Source organism: Mustelus asterias, chromosome 12 (assembly GCF_964213995.1).
Source record: "Mustelus asterias chromosome 12, sMusAst1.hap1.1, whole genome shotgun sequence".
NCBI classification, from domain to species: Eukaryota; Metazoa; Chordata; class Chondrichthyes; order Carcharhiniformes; family Triakidae; genus Mustelus; species Mustelus asterias.
The window spans coordinates 8,884,596-8,907,395 of NC_135812.1; the positions used below are offsets into that span (position 1 = coordinate 8,884,596).

At 51.8% G+C, this 22,800-nt stretch overlaps 1 protein-coding gene across 2 annotated transcripts in view; it reads left to right on the top strand.

Moving 5' to 3' along the window:
- Positions 1 to 22,520, top strand: part of nle1 (notchless homolog 1 (Drosophila)) — a 38,787-nt gene extending 16,267 nt beyond the window's left edge. The window contains exons 7-13 of one of the 2 annotated variants that reach the window (XM_078224692.1): positions 901 to 1,093; positions 4,011 to 4,146; positions 8,102 to 8,148; positions 10,862 to 11,064; positions 14,236 to 14,395; positions 17,653 to 17,723; positions 22,137 to 22,520. In XM_078224692.1, the coding sequence (XP_078080818.1) occupies positions 901 to 1,093; positions 4,011 to 4,146; positions 8,102 to 8,148; positions 10,862 to 11,064; positions 14,236 to 14,395; positions 17,653 to 17,723; positions 22,137 to 22,149 (823 nt within the window). In that variant the 3' untranslated portion in view covers positions 22,150 to 22,520. The remainder of the gene's footprint in view (positions 1 to 900; positions 1,094 to 4,010; positions 4,147 to 8,101; positions 8,149 to 10,861; positions 11,065 to 14,235; positions 14,396 to 17,652; positions 17,724 to 22,136) is intronic. The other variant, XM_078224693.1, reaches the window with a different exon arrangement.
- Positions 22,521 to 22,800: the final 280 nt, after the last annotated feature.

Consider the following 22,800-nt stretch of genomic DNA (forward strand, 5'->3'; position numbering starts at 1 on the left):
GAAAGTGGGTGGGAACTAATGGAGGATACAGAGCACTCTGTGGGGAGAGTTATTGATGGTTTATCTATCAGTGCTTCACTGACCTGTGTTCATGGCCTGTTTTTTTGAGCATTCAAAGTGGGATTCAATCCTATCCCACATCTTATATTCTATTATTACCAGACATTGCCTAGAAGTGTCTTCATTATATAGAACATAGAATCCCTATAGTGCAGAAGGAGGCCATTCGGCCCATCGGGCCTGCACTGACTCTCCGACAGAGAATCCCACCCAGGCTCTATCCCCGTAACCCCGCATATGTACCCCACTAATCCTCTAACCCGCACATCTTTGGACTGTGGGAGGAAACCGGAACACCCAGGGGAAACCCACGCAGACATGGGGAGAATGTGCAGACTCCGCACAGACAGTGACCCAAGGCGGGAATTGAATATAAAGTAAAGTAAAGTTTATTTATTAGTGTCACAAGTAGGCTTACATTAACACCGCAATGAAGTTACTGTGAACATCCCCTCGTCGCCACACTCCGGCGCCTGTTCGGGTTACACTGAGGGAAAATTTAGCACGGCCAATGCACCCTAACCAGCACATGTCTCGGACTGTGGGAGGAAACCGGAGCACCCGGAGGAAACCCACGCAGACACGGGGAGAACGTGCAGACTCCACACAGACAGTGACCCAAGCTGGGAATTGAACCCGGGTCCCTGGCGCTGTGAAGCAGCAGTGCTAACCACTGTGCCACTCTGTGGTCAGAGTGGATTGGTCTTCAGAATGGGATAAAGTCACGGTGTGCCCAATGCTGAGAGCCCTGAACTTCCTCTTTCTCATTCACCGCGAGGAATGTTTATTTGTCTCCGGTTGGAATTTGGTTCTTTAATCTTTTTTCTCCCGCGTGTCTAGAAATCCGCAGTGCCGTTACCTGGCCAGTGCATCGAAAGACGGCAGTGTCCGGATATGGGACACGGTGCTGGGACGTTGCGATAAGATCCTGACCGGGCACACACAGTCAGTGACCTGTGTGAAATGGGGTGGTGACGGTCTCATCTTTTCCTCGTCGCAGGACCGGACAATAAAAGTGTGGCGGGCCCAAGATGTGAGTGGGTTTACTTTTTAAAGCGGCAACTCTGAACAGTGGGACACCCTGTCGGTGTGTGTCTGTGTGTGTGTGTGTGCCTGTCTGTCTGTGTGTGCCTGTCTGTCTGTGTGTGCCTGTCTGTCTGTGTGTGCCTGTCTGTCTGTGTGTGCCTGTCTGTCTGTGTGTGCCTGTCTGTCTGTGTGTGCCTGTCTGTCTGTGTGTGCCTGTCTGTCTGTGTGTGCCTGTCTGTGTGTGTCTGTCTGTGTGTGTCTGTCTGTGTGTGTCTGTCTGTGTGTGTCTGTCTGTGTGTGTCTGTCTGTGTGTGTCTGTCTGTGTGTGTCTGTCTGTGTGTGTCTGTCTGTGTGTGTCTGTCTGTGTGTGTCTGTCTGTGTGTGTCTGTCTGTGTGTGTCTGTCTGTGTGTGTCTGTCTGTGTGTGTCTGTCTGTGTGTGTCTGTCTGTGTGTGTCTGTCTGTGTGTGTCTGTCTGTGTGTGTCTGTCTGTGTGTGTCTGTCTGTGTGTGTCTGTCTGTGTGTCTGTCTGTCTGTCTGTGTCTGTCTGTCTGTCTGTGTGTGTCTGTCTGTCTGTGTGTGTCTGTCTGTCTGTGTGTGTCTGTCTGTGTGTGTCTGTCTGTCTGTGTGTGTCTGTCTGTCTGTGTGTGTCTGTCTGTGTGTGTCTGTCTGTGTGTGTCTGTCTGTGTGTGTCTGTCTGTGTGTGTCTGTCTGTGTGTGTCTGTCTGTGTGCGTCTGTCTGTGTGCGTCTGTCTGTGTGCGTCTGTCTGTGTGCGTCTGTCTGTGTGCGTCTGTCTGTGTGCGTCTGTCTGTGTGCGTCTGTCTGTGTGCGTCTGTCTGTGTGCGTCTGTCTGTGTGCGTCTGTCTGTGTGCGTCTGTCTGTGTGCGTCTGTCTGTGTGCGTCTGTCTGTGTGCGTCTGTCTGTGTGCGTCTGTCTGTGTGCGTCTGTCTGTGTGCGTCTGTCTGTGTGCGTCTGTCTGTGTGCGTCTGTCTGTGTGCGTCTGTCTGTGTGCGTCTGTCTGTGTGCGTCTGTCTGTGTGCGTCTGTCTGTGTGCGTCTGTCTGTGTGCGTCTGTCTGTGTGCGTCTGTCTGTGTGCGTCTGTCTGTGTGCGCCTGTCTGTGTGCGCCTGTCTGTGTGCGCCTGTCTGTGTGCGCCTGTCTGTGTGCGCCTGTCTGTGTGCGCCTGTCTGTGTGCGCCTGTCTGTGTGTCTTTGTCTGTGTGTGCGCGCGCGTCTGTGTGTGCCTGTCTCTGTGTGTGCGTGCGTCTGTGTGTGCGCGTGCGTCTGTGTGTGCGCGCCTGCTGGCGGCTGGTGACGCATTGTACAATTGCCAGAGTTCAATATGAGAATAAGCTATCGACTGGAAGCATTGGGGTCCTGCAGCATAACCTGTGCAGCAATAAGGAGTGGCAGTAAACCACTGGAAGGGACGGAATCAGACTTTCAAAGTCATGGCCATTTTAATGTGTACAAGTCAGCATTTTAAGGGAAGTGAGAGGGGATCCAGAAATACTGGGACCTTACTGTGTGGCAGCCAGTTTTTACATAGAATTAGATAGAAGTTACAGCACAGAAACAGGCCATTCAGCCCAGCTGCTCCATGATGGTGTTTATGCTGCACTCAAACCTCCTCCCATCCTATTTCATCTCACCCCATCAGCAAATCAATCAATTCCTTCCCCCTTTACGTCTTTCTCTACTTTCTCCTTGAATGTATTTATGGTTAGGGGTTGATATGGCACTGTGCTAATGTCACTGGATTGGTAATCCAGAGCCCCAGAATTTCATGAGTTTAAATCCCACCACAGCAGCTGGTGGAATTTAAATCCAGTTAATAAATCTGGAACTGAAAAGCTAGCCCGAGTAATGGTAACCATGACAACTATCATTGATTGACCGAAAAACCCCTCTGTGAATGAATGTCACTCAGGGAAGGAAATCTGCCGTCCTTACCCGGTCTGGCCTACATGTGATTCCAGAGCCACAGCAATGTGGTTGACTCCCAACTGCCCTCTGAAATGGTCCAGCAAGCCACTCAGTTCAGGGACAATTAGGGATGGGCCCAGCCAGAGACACCCACATCCCATTGAGACAAAAGAAAAGTGATATTTGCCTCAGATCCTTCCTGTGGCAGTAAGTTCCACATTGCCACTGCCCTCTAAAGCTGAAAGTTTATTTATTAGTGTCACAAGTAGGCTTACATTAACACTGCAGTGAAGTTACTGTGAAAATCCCCTAGGCGCCACACTCTGGCGCCTGTTTGGGTACACTGAGGGAGAATTTAGCACGGCCAATGCACCTAACCAGCACGTCTTTCAGACTGTGGGAGGAAACCAGAGCACCCGGAGGAAACCCACACAGACATGGGGAGAACGTGCAGACTCCACTCAGACAGTGACCCGAGCCGGGAATTGAACCCGGGTCCCTGGCGCTGTGAGGCAGCAGTGCTAACCACCATGCCACCTGGACAAAGCAATTCCTCTTTGCATTGTTTGGTTACTATCTTCTACTTTTGTTCTCTAGCTTTGGGTGTCCTGTAAATGGCTACAGCGTCGATCCTATCAAAAGCCTCTTAAAGGCTTTTATTAGGTCAGTTTTACCTGACTGCATTCACTCTGAGGTGAATTTCCTTAGATACATTCTCATTGGCAACAACCTGGGTTCTTTAATGTCATTAACGACCATTCTCAAAATGCTCCATCTATTTGTGTGTCAACAGTTGCGGATCAGAGTGTTGTGTGTTAAAATGGTGTATGGAAAAAGTTTGTGTACAGACTGTGTTCATGTACATAATGTATTTTAGATTACACACATGACCTTGTGAATGTACTGCACTGTATATTAATGTCTTAGTCATTATTTTTTTTTGTTTCCATGAGGAATATACTGAGGACAGTTTGGTAACTGTTTGTATGGTCTATTTTCAGGGGGTCATGTGTAGAACACTCCAGGGTCATGCACACTGGGTCAATACGATGGCACTCAGCACCGACTACGTACTGCGAACCGGAGCTTTCGAACCAGCTGAAGCCACAGTGGTTCCCCAGGACAGGAATGATTCTTGTGGGTAATCGCGTTGCCTTTCCTTCCCGTGTTTCCTTAACCAATGTTTGTCTTCAAATTTACGCCAAAAGACAAGCTGCTCCTTTTACTCCCTCCCACCATTCCACCATGGAGGGATTTCGCTTTGTGTTCACATGTCCTGCACTCTCTAGAAAAGGAATAAAATTCTCAATCTGGTGTTGTTAAAACTGTTACTCTCTAGAATCGTCAAGGACAGGTGAGTCAGTCGAGGATCTGGAGCTGCCTCCTAAACGTGTCTGACGGTTTACAACTGCACTGATGTCTCAGCCTCGGTGCTCAAGGCTGGAGAGTAGGGCTTAAACCTACAATCTTTTGAGTCTGTTGGACTTATTGTAGCCTATTTTATGTTTATGCCTTTACTTTTCTTCTTAACCATGAGTGGACGGATCTTCTCTATGTCTACAATACGAAATTCTTTCGTGATTAGAAAGACCTCTCAGAGGTCACTCTTCAAACCTTCATTTTTCTGTAGAAAAGAGACCCAGCCTTGCTCAGCGACACTCACATCCCATGAAGGAATTTTGGCCATGTTAAATTACCCCTTATTTTGAGGCTATGTCCCCTAGTTCTAGTTTCACCCGCCAGCGGAAACAACTTCCCTGCTTCTATCTTATCTATTCTCTTCATAATCTTATATTGTTCTATAAGATCTCCCCTCATTCTTCTGAATTCCAATGAGTATAGCCCCAATCTACTCAGTCTCTCCTCATAAGCCAACCCTCTCAACTCCGGAATCAACCTAGTGAATCTCCTCTGCACCCCCTCCAGTGCCAGTATATCCTTTCTCAAGTAAGGAGACCAAAACTGTACACAGTACTCCAGGTGTAGCCTCACCAGCACCTTATACAGCTGCAACATAATCTCACTGTTTTTAAACTCCATCCCTCTAGCAATGAAGGACAAAATTCCATTTGCCGCCTTAATTACCTGCTGCACCTGCAAACCAACTCCTTGAGATTCCTGCACAAGGACACTCAGGTCCCTCTGCACAGCAGCATGCTGCAATGTTTTACCATTTAAATAATAATCCATTTTGCTGTTATTCCTATGAAAATGGATGACCTCACATTTACAGGTGCTGCCTAAGGAGCCTTGGTTAGTTCCTGCAGTACATCTTATAGATGGTACACTCTGCTGCCACTGTCTGCCAATGATGGGTGGAGTGGATGTTTGTGGATAGGATGTCAGTCAAGCAGGCTGCTTTGTCCTGAATGGTGTCAAGTTTCTTGGGTGTTATTGGAGCTGCACTTATCCAGGCAAGTGGAGAGTATTCAATCACCCCATTCTGCTGCCTCGATGGGCTGAATGGCCTCCTGCACTGTAGGGATTCTATGACTTGTGCCGTGCAGATGGTGGACAGATTTTGGGGATTCGGGAGGTGAGTTACTCGCCGCAAGATTCCTAGCTTTTGATCTACTCTGGTCGGCACTGTATTTATATGGCTAGTGCAGTTCTGTTTCTGGTCCAAAGATGTGCGGGTTAGGTTGATTGGCCAGGTTAAAAATTGCCCCTTAGAGTCCTGGGATGCGTAGGTTAGAGGGATTAGCGGGTAAAAAAAAAAGGGATTAGCGGGTAGGGCCTGGGTGGGATTGTGGTCGGTGCAGACTCGATGGGCCGAATGGCCTCCTTCTGCACTGTAGGGTTTCTATGATCTATGATGGTCCATGGTAACCCCTAGATGTTGATGGTGGGGGATTCAGTGATGGTAATGCCATTAAATGCCCATAAAACCATAGAATCCCTACGGTGTAGAAGGAGGCCACTCGGCCCATCGATTCTGCATCAGCTCTCCAAAAGAGCATCTGACCCAGGCTTAACCCCGTGCATTTACCATGGCTAATCCACCTAACCTACACATTTTTGGACACTCAGGGGCAATTTAACATGGCCAATCCACCAAGCCTTTGGACTGTGGAGGGGGGAAACCAGAGCACCTGGAGGAAACCCAAAGATATGCGTGTTAGGTTCATTGGCCATGCTAAATTGACCGTAGTGTCAAGGGGATTAGCAGGGTAAATGTGTGGGGTTGCAGGAATAGGGCCTGGGTGGAATTGTAGGTGGTACAGACTCGGTGGGCCTAATGGCTCTCTTCTGTGCTGTAGGCATTCTAAACCCACGCAGACACGGGGAGAACATACAAACTCCACACAGTCACCTAAGAGCGGAATCGGACGATAGTTACATTCTCTCTTGTTGGAGATGGTCATTGCCTGATACTTGTGTGGCGTGAATGTCAGCCAAGCCTGGATATTGTCCAAGTTCTGAATCATTTGCACATGGACTGCTTCAGCATCTGAGAAGTTGCAAATGGTGCTGAACATTGCTACACATTCTCAGGTCTGGAGTTGTCCATGTAAACTGCTTTTCCACCTTTTCCGGTGTCCCTCTGTATATCCATGTGGGATCGAGGGGGCTACAGGTATGCTCGCTGTAAATCTGACTCCCTTATCCCAGAGAGAGCTTGTGCTGCCTGCTCGATAGTTCTGACGTAGCAAGGTGAAATCTCTCCTCGTTGGCCTCCCAGCTTGCTCACTCCATAAACCTGAGCTCCTCAAAGCTCTTAGTTCTTCATGCATCCCCCAGGTGCTTGCAGACCTTCATACGCTACGGGTCTGGCAACACCTTGATTTAAAAATGTTTATCCTCATGTTCAAATCCTACCCTGGACCTCGCCTGTCCCTAACCTCTATCACTTCGTCTAGCTGTGCAACTGTCTGAGATCTCTGTGCTCCTTCACTTTTCATTGCTCCACCATTGGTGTCCAAGTCTTCAGCTTCCCAAGGTCTGAACCTTGGATTTCCCTCCCGACATCTCTCCATCTTGCTCTTCTACTCTTAAAACCTATCAGCTTTTGGTTAGCAATCCTTAAGTGCCCAGTGTCAAATTCTGTTTGATAACGCAGCCATGAAATGCCTCATGACAGTCAAGGAGCCAGATTGGAGTGGCACGGTGGCACAGTGGTTAGCACTGCTGCCTCACAGCGCCAGGGACCCGGGTTCAATTCCCAGCTTGGGTCACTGTCTGTGCGGAGTCTGCACGTTCTCCCTGTGTCTGCGTGGGTTTCCTCCGGGTGCTCCGCTTTCCTCCCACACTCCAAAGATGTGCAGGTTTGGTGGATTGGCCATGCTAAATTGCTCCTTAGTGTTCCAAGGTGTGTAGGTTAGATGGATTAGATTCACAGAATCCCTACAATGCAGAAGGTGGCCATTCGGCCCGTCGAGTCTGCACCGACCACAATCCCACCCAGGCCCTATTCCCGCAATCCCACATATTTATCCTGCTAATCCCCCTGACACTACGGTCAATTTAGCATGGCCAGTCAACCTAACCCGCACATCTTTGGCGTGTGGGAGGAAACCGGAGCACCCGGAGGAAACCCACGCAGACACGGGGAGAATGTGCAGACGCCACACCGACAGTGACCCGAGGCCGGAATTTAACCCGGGTCCCTGGCGCTGTGAGGCAGCAGTGCTAAACACTGTGCCACCGTGCCACCCTATTATTGCATGATAAATGTGTGCGGTTACAGGGATGGGGAAGGGCCTGGGCAAGATACTGTGTCAGAGAGTCATTGCGAACTTGATGGGCTGAATGGCCTCTGCTGCACTGTAGGGATTCCATCATTCTATTCTACCCAATGGTAAATGCATACTGTTGTTGTTAAGCCTGCAGTGCCTTGTATAAGTAGCTGGCGCCTCTTCCCCGTTTCACAACATGTTCTAAATATAGCCCAGCTTGCTCACGTCATGTGGGGAACTAGGAAACAGTGCAAATAAAGGTCTGTTTCTCGCGTGTTAGCACAGTTAAAATATATTTAAATTAATTCGAGGAGCTGCGAGTTGCTCAGTGTGTGGCCGACAACCGGGTAAAGGTCTATTGGTGAAACTGCCAGTCTCTCTCATTCTCATTCTCTCCTCATTGGTTTATTTTTCAGTGGAGGAACTGAAGCAAAAAGCTTTGCAGAGATATGAGCAAACCAGGGTAAGGGAGCGGAATGAAAGTTCAAAGCTATTGATTTCTAAGAGCTGCTGTAGGTGGCCTGACATTTAATTTACACTCGATAAGGTTAAGCTGGAGAGGTTCACAGAAAAATGAAAGGTTCTGGAAGCAACCTGGTGACGTGGGTTGGTAATTGGCCGGGAGATAGGAAACAACAGTGCGAGCTTAAAGGGAACGCACCCTAATTAGTGGGATGTGACTTAAGGCCAGAAGACATCGGTGGCACGGTGGTTAGCATTGCTGCCTCACAGCTCCAGGGACCTGGGTTCGATTCCCGGCTTGGGTCACAGTCTGTGTGGAGTCTGCACATTCTCTCCATGTCTGCGTGGGTTTCCTCCGGGTGCTCCGGTTTCCTCCCGCAGATGTGCGGGTTAGGTGCATTGGCAACTGGGGGATTTTCACAGTAACTTAATTGCAGTGTTAATGTAAGCCTACTCGTGACAAATAAATAAACTTTAGGAACAGAATTAGGCCACTCGGCCCATCGAGTCTGCTCCGCCATTCAATCATGGCTGATATTTTTCTCATCCCCATTCTCCTGCCTTTTCCCCATAACCCCTGATCTCCTTATTAATCAAGAACCATTCTATTTCTGTCTTAAAGACACTCAATGACCCGGCCTCCACAGCCTTCTGCGGCAAAGAGTTCCACAGATTCACCACTCTCTGGCTGAAGAAATTCCTCCTCATCTCTGTTTTAAAGGACCGTCCCTTTAGCCTGAGGTTGTGCCCTCTGGTTCTAGTTTTTCCTACTAGTGGAAACATCCTCTCCACGTCCACTCTATCCAGGCCTCGCAGTATCCTGTAAGTTTCAATAAGATCCCACCCCCCCGCCCCCCATCCTTCTAAACTCCAACGAGTACAGACCCAGAGTCCTCAACTGTTCCTCTTTGGCTGAAGAAATTCCTCCTCATCTGTTTTAAAAGATTGTCCCTTTAGCCTGGGTTCTGGATGTTTTGATGTGGAGATGCCGGCGTTGGACTGGGGTGAACACAGTAAGAGTTTTAACAACACCAGGTTAAAGTCCAACAGGTTTATTTGGTAGCAAAAGCCATTAGCTTTCGGAGTGCTGCTCCTTCGTCAGATGGAGTGGATATCTGCAGATTTCCACTCCATCTGACGAAGGAGCAGCGCTCCGAAAGCTAATGCCATTTGCTACCAAATAAACCTGTTGGACTTTAACCTGGTGTTGTTAAAACTCTTATTCTGGATGTTTCCCAGGGATCTGTAATGGGACCTCTATTCTTTAATATATCCATTAGTGTACACGTTTACATAGCGTGTGGTAATGAGCTGAAACTCGCTGCTTACAAGGGTGGAGACAATCCGTGACTTCGATAAGAATTTTTAAAAATATTCATTCATAGATGTGGGCGTCACTGGCTGAGCCAGCATTAACTGTCCATCCCTGAGGAAAGTTGAGAGTCAACCATATTGCGGAATGATACCAGGTTGTAAAGAGTTGAAATTATTAGGTCAGATTGCATATACTTGGTTTATTCTCTGATGGGAGATTAAGATTAAAATTTGAGCCTGACCATTTGTGATCAGAAAACACTTTGTCACACTATGACCTGTGGCAATGTGGAATTGTTTTCCCTAATAGACACTGTGTCAATCTAATTTTTTAATTCATGAATCATGGAATCCCTACAGTGCCAAAGGAGGCCATTCGGCCCATCGAGTCTGCACCGACTACAATCCCACCCAGACCCTATCCCCATAACCCCATGTATTTACCCTAGCTCGTCCCCCTGACACTAAGGGGCAATTTAGCATGGCCAATCCACTTAACCCGCACATCTTTAGACTGTGGGAGGAAACCCATGCAGACACGGGGAGAATGTGCAGACTCCACACTGACAGTGAGCCAAGCCGGGAGTCGAACCCGGGTCCCTGGCGCTGTGAGGCAGCAGTGCTAACCCACTGTGTCACCGTGCCGCCCATGAGTTTTAATAAGTAAGGTTATAAAAGATTGTGGCTCAAAGGTAGGATTGGGATTAAGATACCGGTCAGCTATGGTCTAAATGAGTGACAGACCAGCTTGAGGGGCCAAATGGCCCAATCATGTTTGTATATTGCTACGTTTTAAATCAGTGGGTACACTTCAAAAGGACTTCATTGACTGTGAAGCTCTTTGGAATGTCCTGAGGTTGTGAAAGGTGCTATATGAATGCAACTTCCTCCATCCCACGTGAATGATCTGTCACAATGTTGGGCTTTGCTGTTCTGTGTGGTGCGGGAAAGGACTGGCCTTCCACAGCTCCTTCCCCTCTTGCCTCTGGGACAGTGTGATCCCAGCCATCAGGCAGCACAGCAGCTGAAGGCTGGGTGTCTCATTGTAGGGAGGTTTGGAAAGTTACTGAACTGCCAGAGACCCGGGCTGGCGTGTTTTGTGGCAGCGACATTAGAGCAGCATCCATCAGGCTTTTATATTCTGCAGTGTGGGAGAGCGTGTGGTATCGAAGGTGGCTACAGTCAGGGTGGGGTACGGTCAGGGTGGGGTACGGTCAGGGTGGGGTACGGTCAGGGTGGGGTACGGTCAGGGTGGGGTACGGTCAGGGTGGGGTACGGTCAGGGTGGGGTACGGTCAGGGTGGGGTACGGTCAGAGTCCATTTCAGGACTGACTTAATGTTATTGATGCCCCTGTCGCCATACTGACCCTAACATCTTCTCTTCCTTTCCCTCTCTTCAGGCTCAGGGGCAGGAGAGGCTGGTTTCAGGGTCGGACGACTTCACGCTTTTCCTCTGGACTCCCGCAGAGGATAAGAAACCTCTGGCACGGCTGACGGGCCACCAAGCTCTGATAAACGAAGTCTGCTTCTCCCCCGACACTCGGCTTATTGCCAGTGCGTCGTTCGACAAATCGGTGAAACTTTGGGACAGCAGGACTGGCAAGTAAGGTTCTCAACTTGCAGAAAGGAAAGGCATTCCTATAGCGCCTTTCACCACCTCATGTTATCACACTGCCCTTCTCAGCAAAGTTAAATACATATTGAAATGTTGTCACTATGGCCTAGTGGTATTATTGTGAGACTATTAATCCAGAAACTCAGCTAATGTTCTGGGGATCTGAGTTCAAATCCCGCCACGGCAGATGGTGGAATTTCAATTCAATAAAAAATATCTGGAATTAAGAATCTACAGATGACCATGAAACCATTATCAATTGTTGGAAAAAACCAAAGAGAAAATGCTGGAAAATCTCAGCAGGTCTGGCAGCATCTTTAAGGAGAGAAAAGAGCTGATGTTCCGAGTCCTTCGGCTTTGACAAAGGGTCATCTGGACTCGAAACGTCAGCTCTTTTCTCTCCTTACAGATGCTGCCAGACCTGCTGAGATTTTCCAGCATTTTCTCTTTTGGCTTCAGATTCCAGCATCCGCAGTAATTTGCTTTTATCTAGAGTTTAACTCACTGCCACTTCTCTTCCCGGAATGCCTACCCTGAAGACAGGATTTCCATATGTCTCTCTCCCCCTATCCACCTTCAGTGCTTTCCATTTCTCTCTTGGTGTTGGACAAGGTATTTACCAAGACTTGCTTCCACAGTCATATTTCCTTCCTCAGTGTCAGAAAAACTACATCTGGTTCACTAATGTCCTTTAGGAAAGGAAATCTGCCGTCCTTACCCGGTCTGGCCTACATGTGACTCCAGAGCCACAGCAATGTGGTTGACTTTCAACTGCCCTCGGGCAACCAGGGATGGGCAGTAAGTGCTGGTCAGCCAGCGACGCCCATGTCCCACATAATGAATATAAAAATACGATTGCAGGAAAAGTGGCAGCCAAATTACGCACAGCAAGACTCCAGAAACAACGAAGTGATGGGTGAGGGTTAAATTGGATGGGTCGGTTTGGCACAGAATCACTTCAGCGATTCAGATATTGATTCAAATCCAGATCCAAGCTTATTGTCTGTCGGCCCAAAGTTCAAAACTGCTCTTCCCCCAACACAGACTAACTCAGAAAGATCATGGGTCACATGGTGGCACAGTGGTTAGCTGCCTCACAATGCCAGGGACCTGGGTTCAATTCCTGGCTTGGGTCACTGTCTGTGTGGAGTCTGCATGGGTTTCCTCCGGGTGCCCTGGTTTCCTCCCACTATCTAAAGATGTGCGGGTTAGGTGAATTGGCTATGATAAACTGACCCTTGGTGTCAGGGGGGGCTAGCTAGGATAAATGCATGGGGATAGGGCTTGGATGGGATTGTGGTCGGTGCAGACTCGATGGGCCAAATGGCCTCATTCTGCTCTGTAGGGATTCAATGATTCAATGAGAGTGACTTGTAAGTGAAAAGTTCATTCCGGGGCTTGACTGAGATTGAGGGGCAGGACTGAGAGAGCTAGCTGTACTCTGTAGTTAGTTCAGCAACTCCCTTGAATCTCTGTGCTCCTCCAAATTCTGGCCCCTTGTGCATAACTGATTTTCATCACTCTACTATTGTCAGCCCTGCCTTCAGTTGCTGAGGCCTTAAGCTCTAGAATTCTCTCTACACTTCTCCTTCTGTCTCTCTCTCCTTTAAAACACTCCTTAAAACCTATCGCTTTGACCAAGCTTGTCCTATTTCTATCTGTGGCTTTCAATTTCTTTTTGATAATGGCTCTTGTGAAATGCCTTGGAAAGTGTCCCTCTAGGGGAGGCAGTGGCCTCGTGATATTGTCATTGGGCTAGTAATCCAGAGGCCCAGGATAATATTCTGGGATACCCGGCTTCGAATCCCACCACAGCAGATGGTGAAATTTGAATTCAATAAAAAAAATATCTGGAATTAAGAATCTACTGATGACCATGGAACCATTGTCGATTGTCAGAGAAACCCATCTGGTTCACTAATGTCCTTCAGGGAAGGAAATCTGCCATTCTTACCCGGTCTGGCCTATATTTGACTCCAGAGCCACAGCCACCTGAAATGGAGGGCAATTAGGGATAGGCAATAAATGCTGGCCCAGCCAATAACGCCCACTTTTTAAAAATTTGTTTATGGGACATGGGCGTCGCTGGCTGGCCAACATTTATTGCCCATCTCTAGTTGCTCGAGGGCAATTGAGAGTTAACTAGAATTGTAGAATCCTTACAGTGCAGGAGGCCATTCAGCCCATCAACTCTGCACCAACTCTCTGACAGAGTATCTTACCCAGGACCTCTCCCCCACCCTATCACTGTAACCCCCACACATTTACCCCGCTGATCCCCCTAACCTACACATCTTGGGACACTAAGGGGCAATTTAGCATGGCCAATCCAGCTAACCTGCACATCCTTAGGCTGTGGGAGAAACACAGCAAGAAGTTTAACAACACCAGGTTAAAGTCCAACAGGTTTATTTGGTAGCAAAAGCCACCTCACGTGGCTTTTGCTACCAAATAAACCTGTTGGACTTTAACCTGGTGTTGTTAAACTTCTTGCTGTGTTTACCCCAGTCCAACGCCGGCATCTCCACATCATGAATGTGGGAGGAAACCAGAGCACCCAGAGGAAACCCACACAGACACGGGGAGAACATGCAAACTCCACACAGACAGTCACCTGAGGCAGGAATTGAACTCGGGAGGTCGCAGTGCTAACCACTGTGCCACTATGCCGCCCATTGCTGTGGCTCTGGAGTTATAGGTGCAGGATTTTGTTGTTGGCCCCCAGGAAACAGTTATTTGAAATGGTTAATTATCCAGATTACTGCTTTCATAGAAAGCATAGAATCCATACAGTGTAGAAGAAGGCCATTCGGTCCATCGAGTCTGCACTGACAATCCCACCCAGACCCTACCCCTGTCACCCCACATATTTACGTCGCTAATCCCTCTAACCTACACGTCCTGGGATACTAAGGGGCAATTTGGAATGGCCAATGAACCTAACCCGCACATCTTTCAGACTGTGGGAGGAAACCGGAGCACCTGGAGGAAACCCACGCAGACATGGGGAGAACGTGCAAACTCCACACAGACAGTGACCCAAGGCCGGGAATTGAACCCGGGTCCCTGGCGCTGTGAGGCAGCAGTGCTAACCACCGTGCCACCCAATGCCATTTCCCATTTGATTTAAATAAAACCCAGTCTTCTGTTTGTTTCCAGATACCTGGCCTCTCTCCGAGGTCACGTGTCAGCGGTGTACCAGATTGCATGGTCAGCGGACAGCAGGCTGCTGGTAAGTGGCAGCAGTGACAGCACGTTGAAGGTGTGGGATGTGAAGACCCGGAAATTGTCCGTCGATCTTCCTGGTCATGCGGATGAGGTGAGACATCTTCCCTGAGCAGGAAATACGTTCCCCGTTAAACTGAAACGATGTGTGGACAGGAGTTGAAAAAAAAACTTCTGTCCAGTTGGTAACAAGACAGCAAAAGAATTGAATGGGTTTAAAAATTGGAATGGATGTTGATTATTGGCCCCATTGAGTCTGATTTTCTGTTACGTTAACCATGGCAGCTCTGTATCATATAGCTTGTTTCTGTGCTGTAAAAGTCTGTTTGGTTCAACTGGTCTACGCCTGAGTTTATCTCCCATATGAACAGATACCTGGGAACACCACCACCATCTATAAGCTCCCCTCCAAGTCACTCACCATCTTGACTTGGAAATACATCATCATTCCTTCACTGGGTCAAACTCCTGGAGTTCTCACCCTAACAGCACTGTGGGTGTACCTACACCTCAGGAATTTCAGCGGTTTAAAGAAGGCAGCTCACCACCACCTTTTCAAAGGCAATTAGGGATGGGCAATAAATGCTGGTCTAGCCAGCAACACCTATATTCCATGAATGAATGGAAAAAAATACCTTCCACCCACTTTACTTCAGCTCATCCCAGCAACATATCCTATTCCTTTCTCAGTCTTGTACTTAGATTCCCTTTAAATGCATCCCTGCAGTTCTCTTCCACCATTCCTTCTGGTACATAGTTCCACATTCTAACTACTTTCCGAGTTTAAAAAATGCTTCCCCCGAGTTCCCTGTTGGGTTTAATAGTGACTGGCCCAATCCTCGCCTCGTGCATATCCCCAATTTTAATCATTCCACAGTCGGTGGCCATGGTATGCCCTAGACTCTGGGATTCCCTCCCTAAACATCTCTGCCTTAACTCTCTGGCTTCCTATAAGATGCTACTTAAAAACCTATTTTTTTCGCCAAGTTTTGGGTCATCTGTCCTGGTATTTCCTTAGATGACGCGGAATGGAATTTTGTTTGGTGGTGACTCCTGCACCTTGGGAAGTTTTCCTATGCTAGAGAAGATTGGCATCTCATCAACTCGTACACACACATAGAGAGACACACACACAGACATACAGACACACACACACACACACACATCATCAGTGGCATCAGTCTGCACCATCTACAAGACCCACTGCAGTGGCTCATCAAACCTCCTCCCACAGCTCTTTCCAAATCCACAACCTCTGCCACCTAGAAGGACAAGGGAAACACGCACTTGGGAACACTACCACCTCCCAAGTCACTGTGCCTAGCACTGCTGCCTCTCAGTGCCAGGGACCCGGGTTTAATTCCCGGCTTGGGTCACTGTGCGGAGTTTGCACATTCTCCCCATGTCTGCGTGGGTTTCCTCCAGGTGCTCTGGTTTCCTCCCACAGTCCGAAAGACATGCTGGTTAGATGCATTGGCCGTGCTAAATTCTCCCTCAGTGTACCCGAACAGGTGCTGGAGTATGGCGACTAGGGGCTTTTCACAGTAACTTCATTGCAGTGTTAATATAAGTCTACTTGTGACACTAATAAATAAACTTTAAACTTCATCCTGATCTCGAACATCATCGCCGTTCCTTCACTGTTGTTGGGTCAAAATCCTGGAACTCCCTGCCTAACAGCACTGTGGATGTACCTACACCTCAGGGACTACTGTGGGTTCAAGAAGGCAGCTCACCCCCACCTTCTCGATGACAACAAGAGATGGGCAATAAATGCTGGTGTAGCCAGTGATGCCCACATCCCGTGAGCGAATAGTAAAATAAATAAGTGGAGGTTGCTATTTGAAATGACCACATGTTTTTAAACATGTCGAGGTGACACCTTTTGGTAACTGTGCCTGAATTCACATCCCTGATACAAGTCGCTCCCTCTGCCCATCAGTGAAATAGTTTAAGGTACTTTGAACCAAAGCCCTCAAGCAGTGTGAGCCTCTGACACAGTCAGTCCAAAAATGATCATTAAACTGTCATTCTCATTGAGAAAGACTGGAAACTGTTCAATCTTTTGATCTTATAGAGACCTATAAGATAATGAAGGGGCTGGATAGGGTAGAAGTGGAGAGATTCTTTCCACTTGGAAAGGAAACCAGAACTAGAGGGCACAGCCTCAAAATAAAGGGGGGTCAGTTTAGGACAGAGTTGAGGAGGAACTTCTTCTCTCAGAGGGTGGTGAATCTCTGGAATTCTCTGCCCATTGAAGTGGTGGAGGCTACCTCGTTGAATATGTTTAAGTCACGGATAGATGGATTTCTGATCGGTAAGGGAATTAAGGGTTATGGGGATCAGGCGGGTAAGTGGAACTGATTCACTTCAGATCAGCCATGATCTTATTGAATAGCGGGGCAGGCTCGAGGGGCTAGATGGCCTACTCCTGCTCCTATTTCTTATGTTCTTATGTTCTTTGAAGTCATGATTAGAATGTTATCGGAGCTCTCCTACCCTATAATCCTTGGGTGAATTGAATTATCTGTAGCTTTCCAGGGAATTTTATGGGTGGCACACTGGCACAGTGGCTATCACTGCTGCCTCACGGCGCCAGGGACCCAGGTTCAATTCTGGCTTCGGGTGCCAGTCTGTGGGCACAGTAAGAAGTCTCACCACACCAGGTTAAAGCCCAACAGGTTTATTTGGTAGCACGAGCTTTCAGAGCACTCCTGCTCACCCGAGGACTCACCTGATGAAGGAGCAGCGCTCCGAAAGCTCGTACTACCAAATAAACCTGTTGGACTTTAACCTGGTGTGGTGAGACTTCTTACTGTGCCCACCCCAGTCCAATGCTGGCGTCTCCACATCATGTCTGTGTGGAGTTTCCATGTTCTCCCCATGTCTGCGTGGGTTTCCCCTGGGTGCTCCGGCTTCCTCCCACACTCCAAAGATGTGCAGGTTGGGTGGATTGGCCATGCTAAGTTGCCCCCTTAGTGTCCCGAGATGTGTAGGTTAGCAAGATTGGCCATGGTAAATGTTTGGGGTTATGGGGATAGGCCGAGGTGAGGGCTTAGATATGATTATCAGAGAGTCGGTGAAGACTCAATGGGTTGAATGGCCTCTTCCGCATTGTCGGGATTTTATGATTCTATCTCTATCAATTTACTGATTTCGGAAAGCCTGTTTTCAGAAAGGATTCTGAATATATTTCTAGGGATTCCATTCTGTGCCAGTTTGATAGATGCCAGAACCATTTGTAATTAACCTGGCAAACTGCAGCCGCTTGGCTGATGGGTTGAAGGTTGTGGGTCTGTACGATAACCACCTGTTTCAGAAAATAAATATGTCCTTGTTCTACACTTGCAGGTTTACGCTGTAGATTGGAGTCCTGATGGACAAAGAGTCGCCAGTGGTGGAAAGGACAAAGTCCTGAGAATGTAAGTTGGGAAAGGAGGTGGGATTGTTGGATTGAGAAAGGGCGAGAAACTGGAACTTGAGCGAAACTTTCTCCAAACTTTTCAAATGCTATTTTATTTAAATTTGTAAAAGCACTGATGTAATTCTGTAACTTTTCAAAGTCCCCCTAATCACAGCAATGACATGAGGAGCTGAAAGTTATTTCTAGATCGTTACTATGGAAACACTCAGCAAGTCAGGTAGCATTAAATTCTGTTCTGATGGCTGTCTCTCATTCGCTCTTTCTCTTTTTTTCAGTCTCTCTTGCTCATTCTCTTTTACTCCCTCACTTTCTCCCCCTCACTTTCTCCCCCTCTCGCTCTCCCCCCCTCTCGCTCTCCCCCCCCTCTCGCTCTCCCCCCTCTCGCTCTCCCCCCTCTCGCTCTCCCCCCCTCTCGCTCTCCCCCCCCTCTCGCTCTCCCCCCCTCTCGCTCTCCCCCCTCTCGCTCTCCCCCCCTCTCGCTCTCCCCCCCCTCTCGCTCTCCCCCCCCTCTCGCTCTCCCCCCCCTCTCGCTCTCCCCCCCCTCTCGCTCTCCCCCCCCTCTCGCTCTCTCCCCCCCTCTCGCTCTCTCCCCCCCTCTCGCTCTCCCCCCCTCTCGCTCTCCCCCCCCTCTCGCTCTCCCCCCCCTCTCGCTCTCCCCCCCCCTCGCTCTCCCCCCCCTCTCGCTCTCCCCCCCCCCTCTCGCTCTCCCCCCCCTCTCGCTCTCCCCCCCCTCTCGCTCTCCCCCCACCCCTCTCGCTCTCCCCCCCCTCTCGCTCTCCCCCCCCTCTCGCTCTCCCCCCCCTCTCGCTCTCCCCCCCTCTCGCTCTCCCCCCCTCTCGCTCTCCCCCCCTCTCGCTCTCCCTCCCTCTCGCTCTCCCCCCCTCTCGCTCTCCCCCCCTCTCGCTCTCCCCCCCTCTCGCTCTCCCCCCCTCTCGCTCTCCCCCCCTCTCGCTCTCCCCCCCTCTCGCTCTCCCCCCCTCTCGCTCTCCCCCCCTCTCGCTCTCCCCCCCTCTCGCTCTCCCCCCCTCTCGCTCTCCCCCCCTCTCGCTCTCCCCCCCTCTCGCTCTCCCCCCCTCTCGCTCTCCCCCCCTCTCGCTCTCCCCCCCTCTCGCTCTCCCCCCTCTCGCTCTCCCCCCCTCTCGCTCTCCCCCCCTCTCGCTCTCCCCCCCTCTCGCTCTCCCCCCCTCTCGCTCTCCCCCCCTCTCGCTCTCCCCCCCTCTCGCTCTCCCCCCCTCTCGCTCTCCCCCCTCTCGCTCTCCCCCCCTCTCGCTCTCCCCCCCTCTCGCTCTCCCCCCCTCTCGCTCTCCCCCCCTCTCGCTCTCCCCCCCTCTCGCTCTCCCCCCCTCTCGCTCTCCCCCCCTCTCGCTCTCCCCCCTCTCGCTCTCCCCCCCTCTCGCTCTCCCCCCCTCTCGCTCTCCCCCCCCCCTCTCGCTCCTCCTCTCCCCCCCTCTCGCTCTCCCCCCCTCTCGCTCCCCCCTCGCTCTCCCCCCCTCTCGCTCTCCCCCCTCTCGCTCTCCCCCCTCTCGCTCTCCCCTCCTCTCGCTCTCCCCCCCTCTCGCTCTCCCCCCCTCTCGCTCTCCCCCCCTCTCGCTCTCCCCCCCTCTCGCTCTCCCCCCTCTCGCTCTCCCCCCCTCTCGCTCTCCCCCCCTCTCGCTCTCCCCCCCTCTCGCTCTCCCCCCTCTCGCTCTCCCCCCCTCTCGCTCTCCCCCCCTCTCGCTCTCCCCCCCTCTCGCTCTCCCCCCCTCTCGCTCTCCCCCCCTCTCGCTCTCCCCCCCTCTCGCTCTCCCCCCCTCTCGCTCTCCCCCCTCTCGCTCTCCCCCCCTCTCGCTCTCCCCCCCTCTCGCTCTCCCCCCCTCTCGCTCTCCCCCCCTCTCGCTCTCCCCCCCTCTCGCTCTCCCCCCCTCTCGCTCTCCCCCCCTCTCGCTCTCCCCCCCTCTCGCTCTCCCCCCCTCTCGCTCTCCCCCCCTCTCGCTCTCCCCCCCTCTCGCTCTCCCCCCCTCTCGCTCTCCCCCCTCTCGCTCTCCCCCCTCTCGCTCTCCCCCCCTCTCGCCCTCGCCCCCTCTCGCCCTCGCCCCCTCTCGCCCTCGCCCCCTCTCGCCCTCGCCCCCTCTCGCCCTCGCCCCCTCTCGCCCTCGCCCCCTCTCGCCCTCGCCCCCTCTCGCCCTCGCCCCCTCTCGCCCTCGCCCCCTCTCGCCCTCGCCCCCTCTCGCCCTCGCCCCCTCTCGCCCTCGCCCCCTCTCGCCCTCGCCCCCTCTCGCCCTCGCCCCCTCTCGCCCCCTCGCCCCCTCTCGCCCCCTCGCCCCCTCTCGCCCCCTCGCCCCCTCTCGCCCCCTCGCCCCCTCTCGCCCCCTCTCGCCCCCTCTCGCCCCCTCGCCCCCTCTCGCCCCCTCGCCCCCTCTCGCCCCCTCTCGCCCCCTCGCCCCCTCTCGCCCCCTCGCCCCTCTCGCCCCCTCTCGCCCCCTCGCCCCCTCTCGCCCCCTCGCCCCCTCTCGCCCCCTCTCGCCTCTCGCCCCCTCTCGCCCCCTCGCCCCCTCGCCCCCTCTCGCCCCCTCTCGCCCTCGCCCCCTCTCGCCCTCGCCCCCTCTCGCCCTCGCCCCCTCTCGCCCTCGCCCCCTCTCGCCCTCGCCCCCTCTCGCCCTCGCCCCCTCTCGCCCTCGCCCCCTCTCGCCCTCGCCCCCTCTCGCCCTCGCCCCCTCTCGCCCTCGCCCCCTCTCGCCCTCGCCCCCTCTCGCCCTCGCCCCCTCTCGCCCTCGCCCCCTCTCGCCCTCGCCCCCTCTCGCCCTCGCCCCCTCTCGCCCTCGCCCCCTCTCGCCCTCGCCCCCTCTCGCCCTCGCCCCCTCTCGCCCTCGCCCCCTCTCGCCCTCGCCCCCTCTCGCCCTCGCCCCCTCTCGCCCTCGCCCCCTCTCGCCCTCGCCCCCTCTCGCCCTCGCCCCCTCTCGCCCTCGCCCCCTCTCGCCCTCGCCCCCTCTCGCCCTCGCCCCCTCTCGCCCTCGCCCCCTCTCGCCCTCGCCCCCTCTCGCCCTCGCCCCCTCTCGCCCTCGCCCCCTCTCGCCCTCGCCCCCTCTCGCCCTCGCCCCCTCTCGCCCTCGCCCCCTCTCGCCCTCGCCCCCTCTCGCCCTCGCCCCCTCTCGCCCTCGCCCCCTCTCGCCCTCGCCCCCTCTCGCCCTCGCCCCCTCTCGCCCTCGCCCCCTCTCGCCCTCGCCCCCTCTCGCCCTCGCCCCCTCTCGCCCTCGCCCCCTCTCGCCCTCGCCCCCTCTCGCCCTCGCCCCCTCTCGCCCTCGCCCCCTCTCGCCCTCGCCCCCTCTCGCCCTCGCCCCCTCTCGCCCTCGCCCCCTCTCGCCCTCGCCCCCCCTCGCCCCCTCTCGCCCCTTCCCCTCCCCCTCACTGCCCTCCCCCTCCCCCTCCCTGCCCTCCCCTTCCCCTCCCCCCTCGCACCTCCGTGCCCCCGCCCCGCCTTGCGCCCCCACCCTTCTTTTCCCTCTCTTTGTCTCTCTCCACCTCTGTCTAATAACATATATTTTAAACAAAACTAGTGAAGTTTGTAGCCCAAGTCTTGTTTGAAGTTAACATGATAAAATAATCATGTGAGAGGTGACAATAGGTTGAGTGAAAAGTGCGAGATTAGTATTTGGAAGAAGGGACAGAGCAAGGAAATAATTGCAATGTTTTAGATTTTGAGTGCACAGCAGCACAGTATGTGATTACTACCATATGGGGAAGATCAGTAGATATAACGGTCAAAGTTAGGTGCACTGCATACCTCTTATTACCCAGCCTATGGCAGCACTATCTGATGACACTTTGGGGCAGTTCGTGCACCAACATCTACAGATGCACCATAGAAAGCATTCTTTCCGGTTGATACACAGCTTGGTATGGGCTCCTGCTCTGCCCAAGACCGCAAGGAACTATAGGGTCGTGAATGTAGCCCAATCCATCACTCAAACCAGCCTCCCATCCATTGAATCTGTCTACACTTCCCGCTGCCTCGGCAAAGCAGCCAACATAATCAAGGACCCCACGCACCCCGGACATTCTCTCTTCCACCTTCTTCCATCGGGAAAAAGATACAAAAGTCTGAAATCACGTAAAAAACCGACTGAAGAACATCTTCTTCCCTGCTGCTGTCAGACCTTTGAATGGACCTACCTTGCATTAAGTTGATCTTTCTCTACACCCTAGCTATGACGGTAACACTACATTCTGCACTGTCTACTTTCCTTCTCTATGAACAGTCTGCTTCTTCTGTAATAGCGCGCGAGAAACAATACTTTTCACTGTATACTAATACATGTGACAATAATAAATCAAATCTACCCCTTTGGTTGGGGACACCAAAGGATACAAACCTGGGGCAGTATTTAAGGCAATTGTCAATATATGTTAAGCAAAGCTTGCTTGTGTTTTTCAGCTGGAGGTGGTGAGAATGCAGAACCGTTTTGAAGAGATCCCTGGTTTTTTTTTCCCTGGGATTCACCTCTGCCGACCATATCCATCACCACAGGAAACGTTCAGTAAAGGATTGGCGTCACTTTTGGAGCGACCGAATAAACCTTAAAGTCTTTTTAATTGTATGGGACGTGGGTGTGTGTGGTGTCAGAATGCCACAGTTTTATCCATTGTCTTCAGAAAGGAGATCTTGCTTGTGATTTCTGGAGTTTCCTGCCTTGTGACAGCCCCGTTATCTCATCGTGATAATCAGCCAGAAATCTTTGTACATACAAGAGGTGACAAAACACAAAGCATGGTCTGCTGCATTGTGATTCCGTATTTTAATAAAGGTCATTGTATGTGATAGCTAAAATATCAACTTACTCGTCCAGATTCATCACAACATGGTCCCTATTCCCAGGAATCTGTAACTTTGAATTCCCCATCTCCCTCTCGTTATCGCTTTTTTTTCCTACAAAGTTTTTAAAGTTTATTTATTCGTGTCACAAGTGGGCTTACATTAACACTGCAGTGAAGTTACTGTGAAAATCCCCCAGTCGCCACACTCCAGTGCCTGTTCGGGTACACTGAGGGAGAATTTAGCACGGTCAATGCACCTAACCAGCGCGGCTTTCAGACTGTGG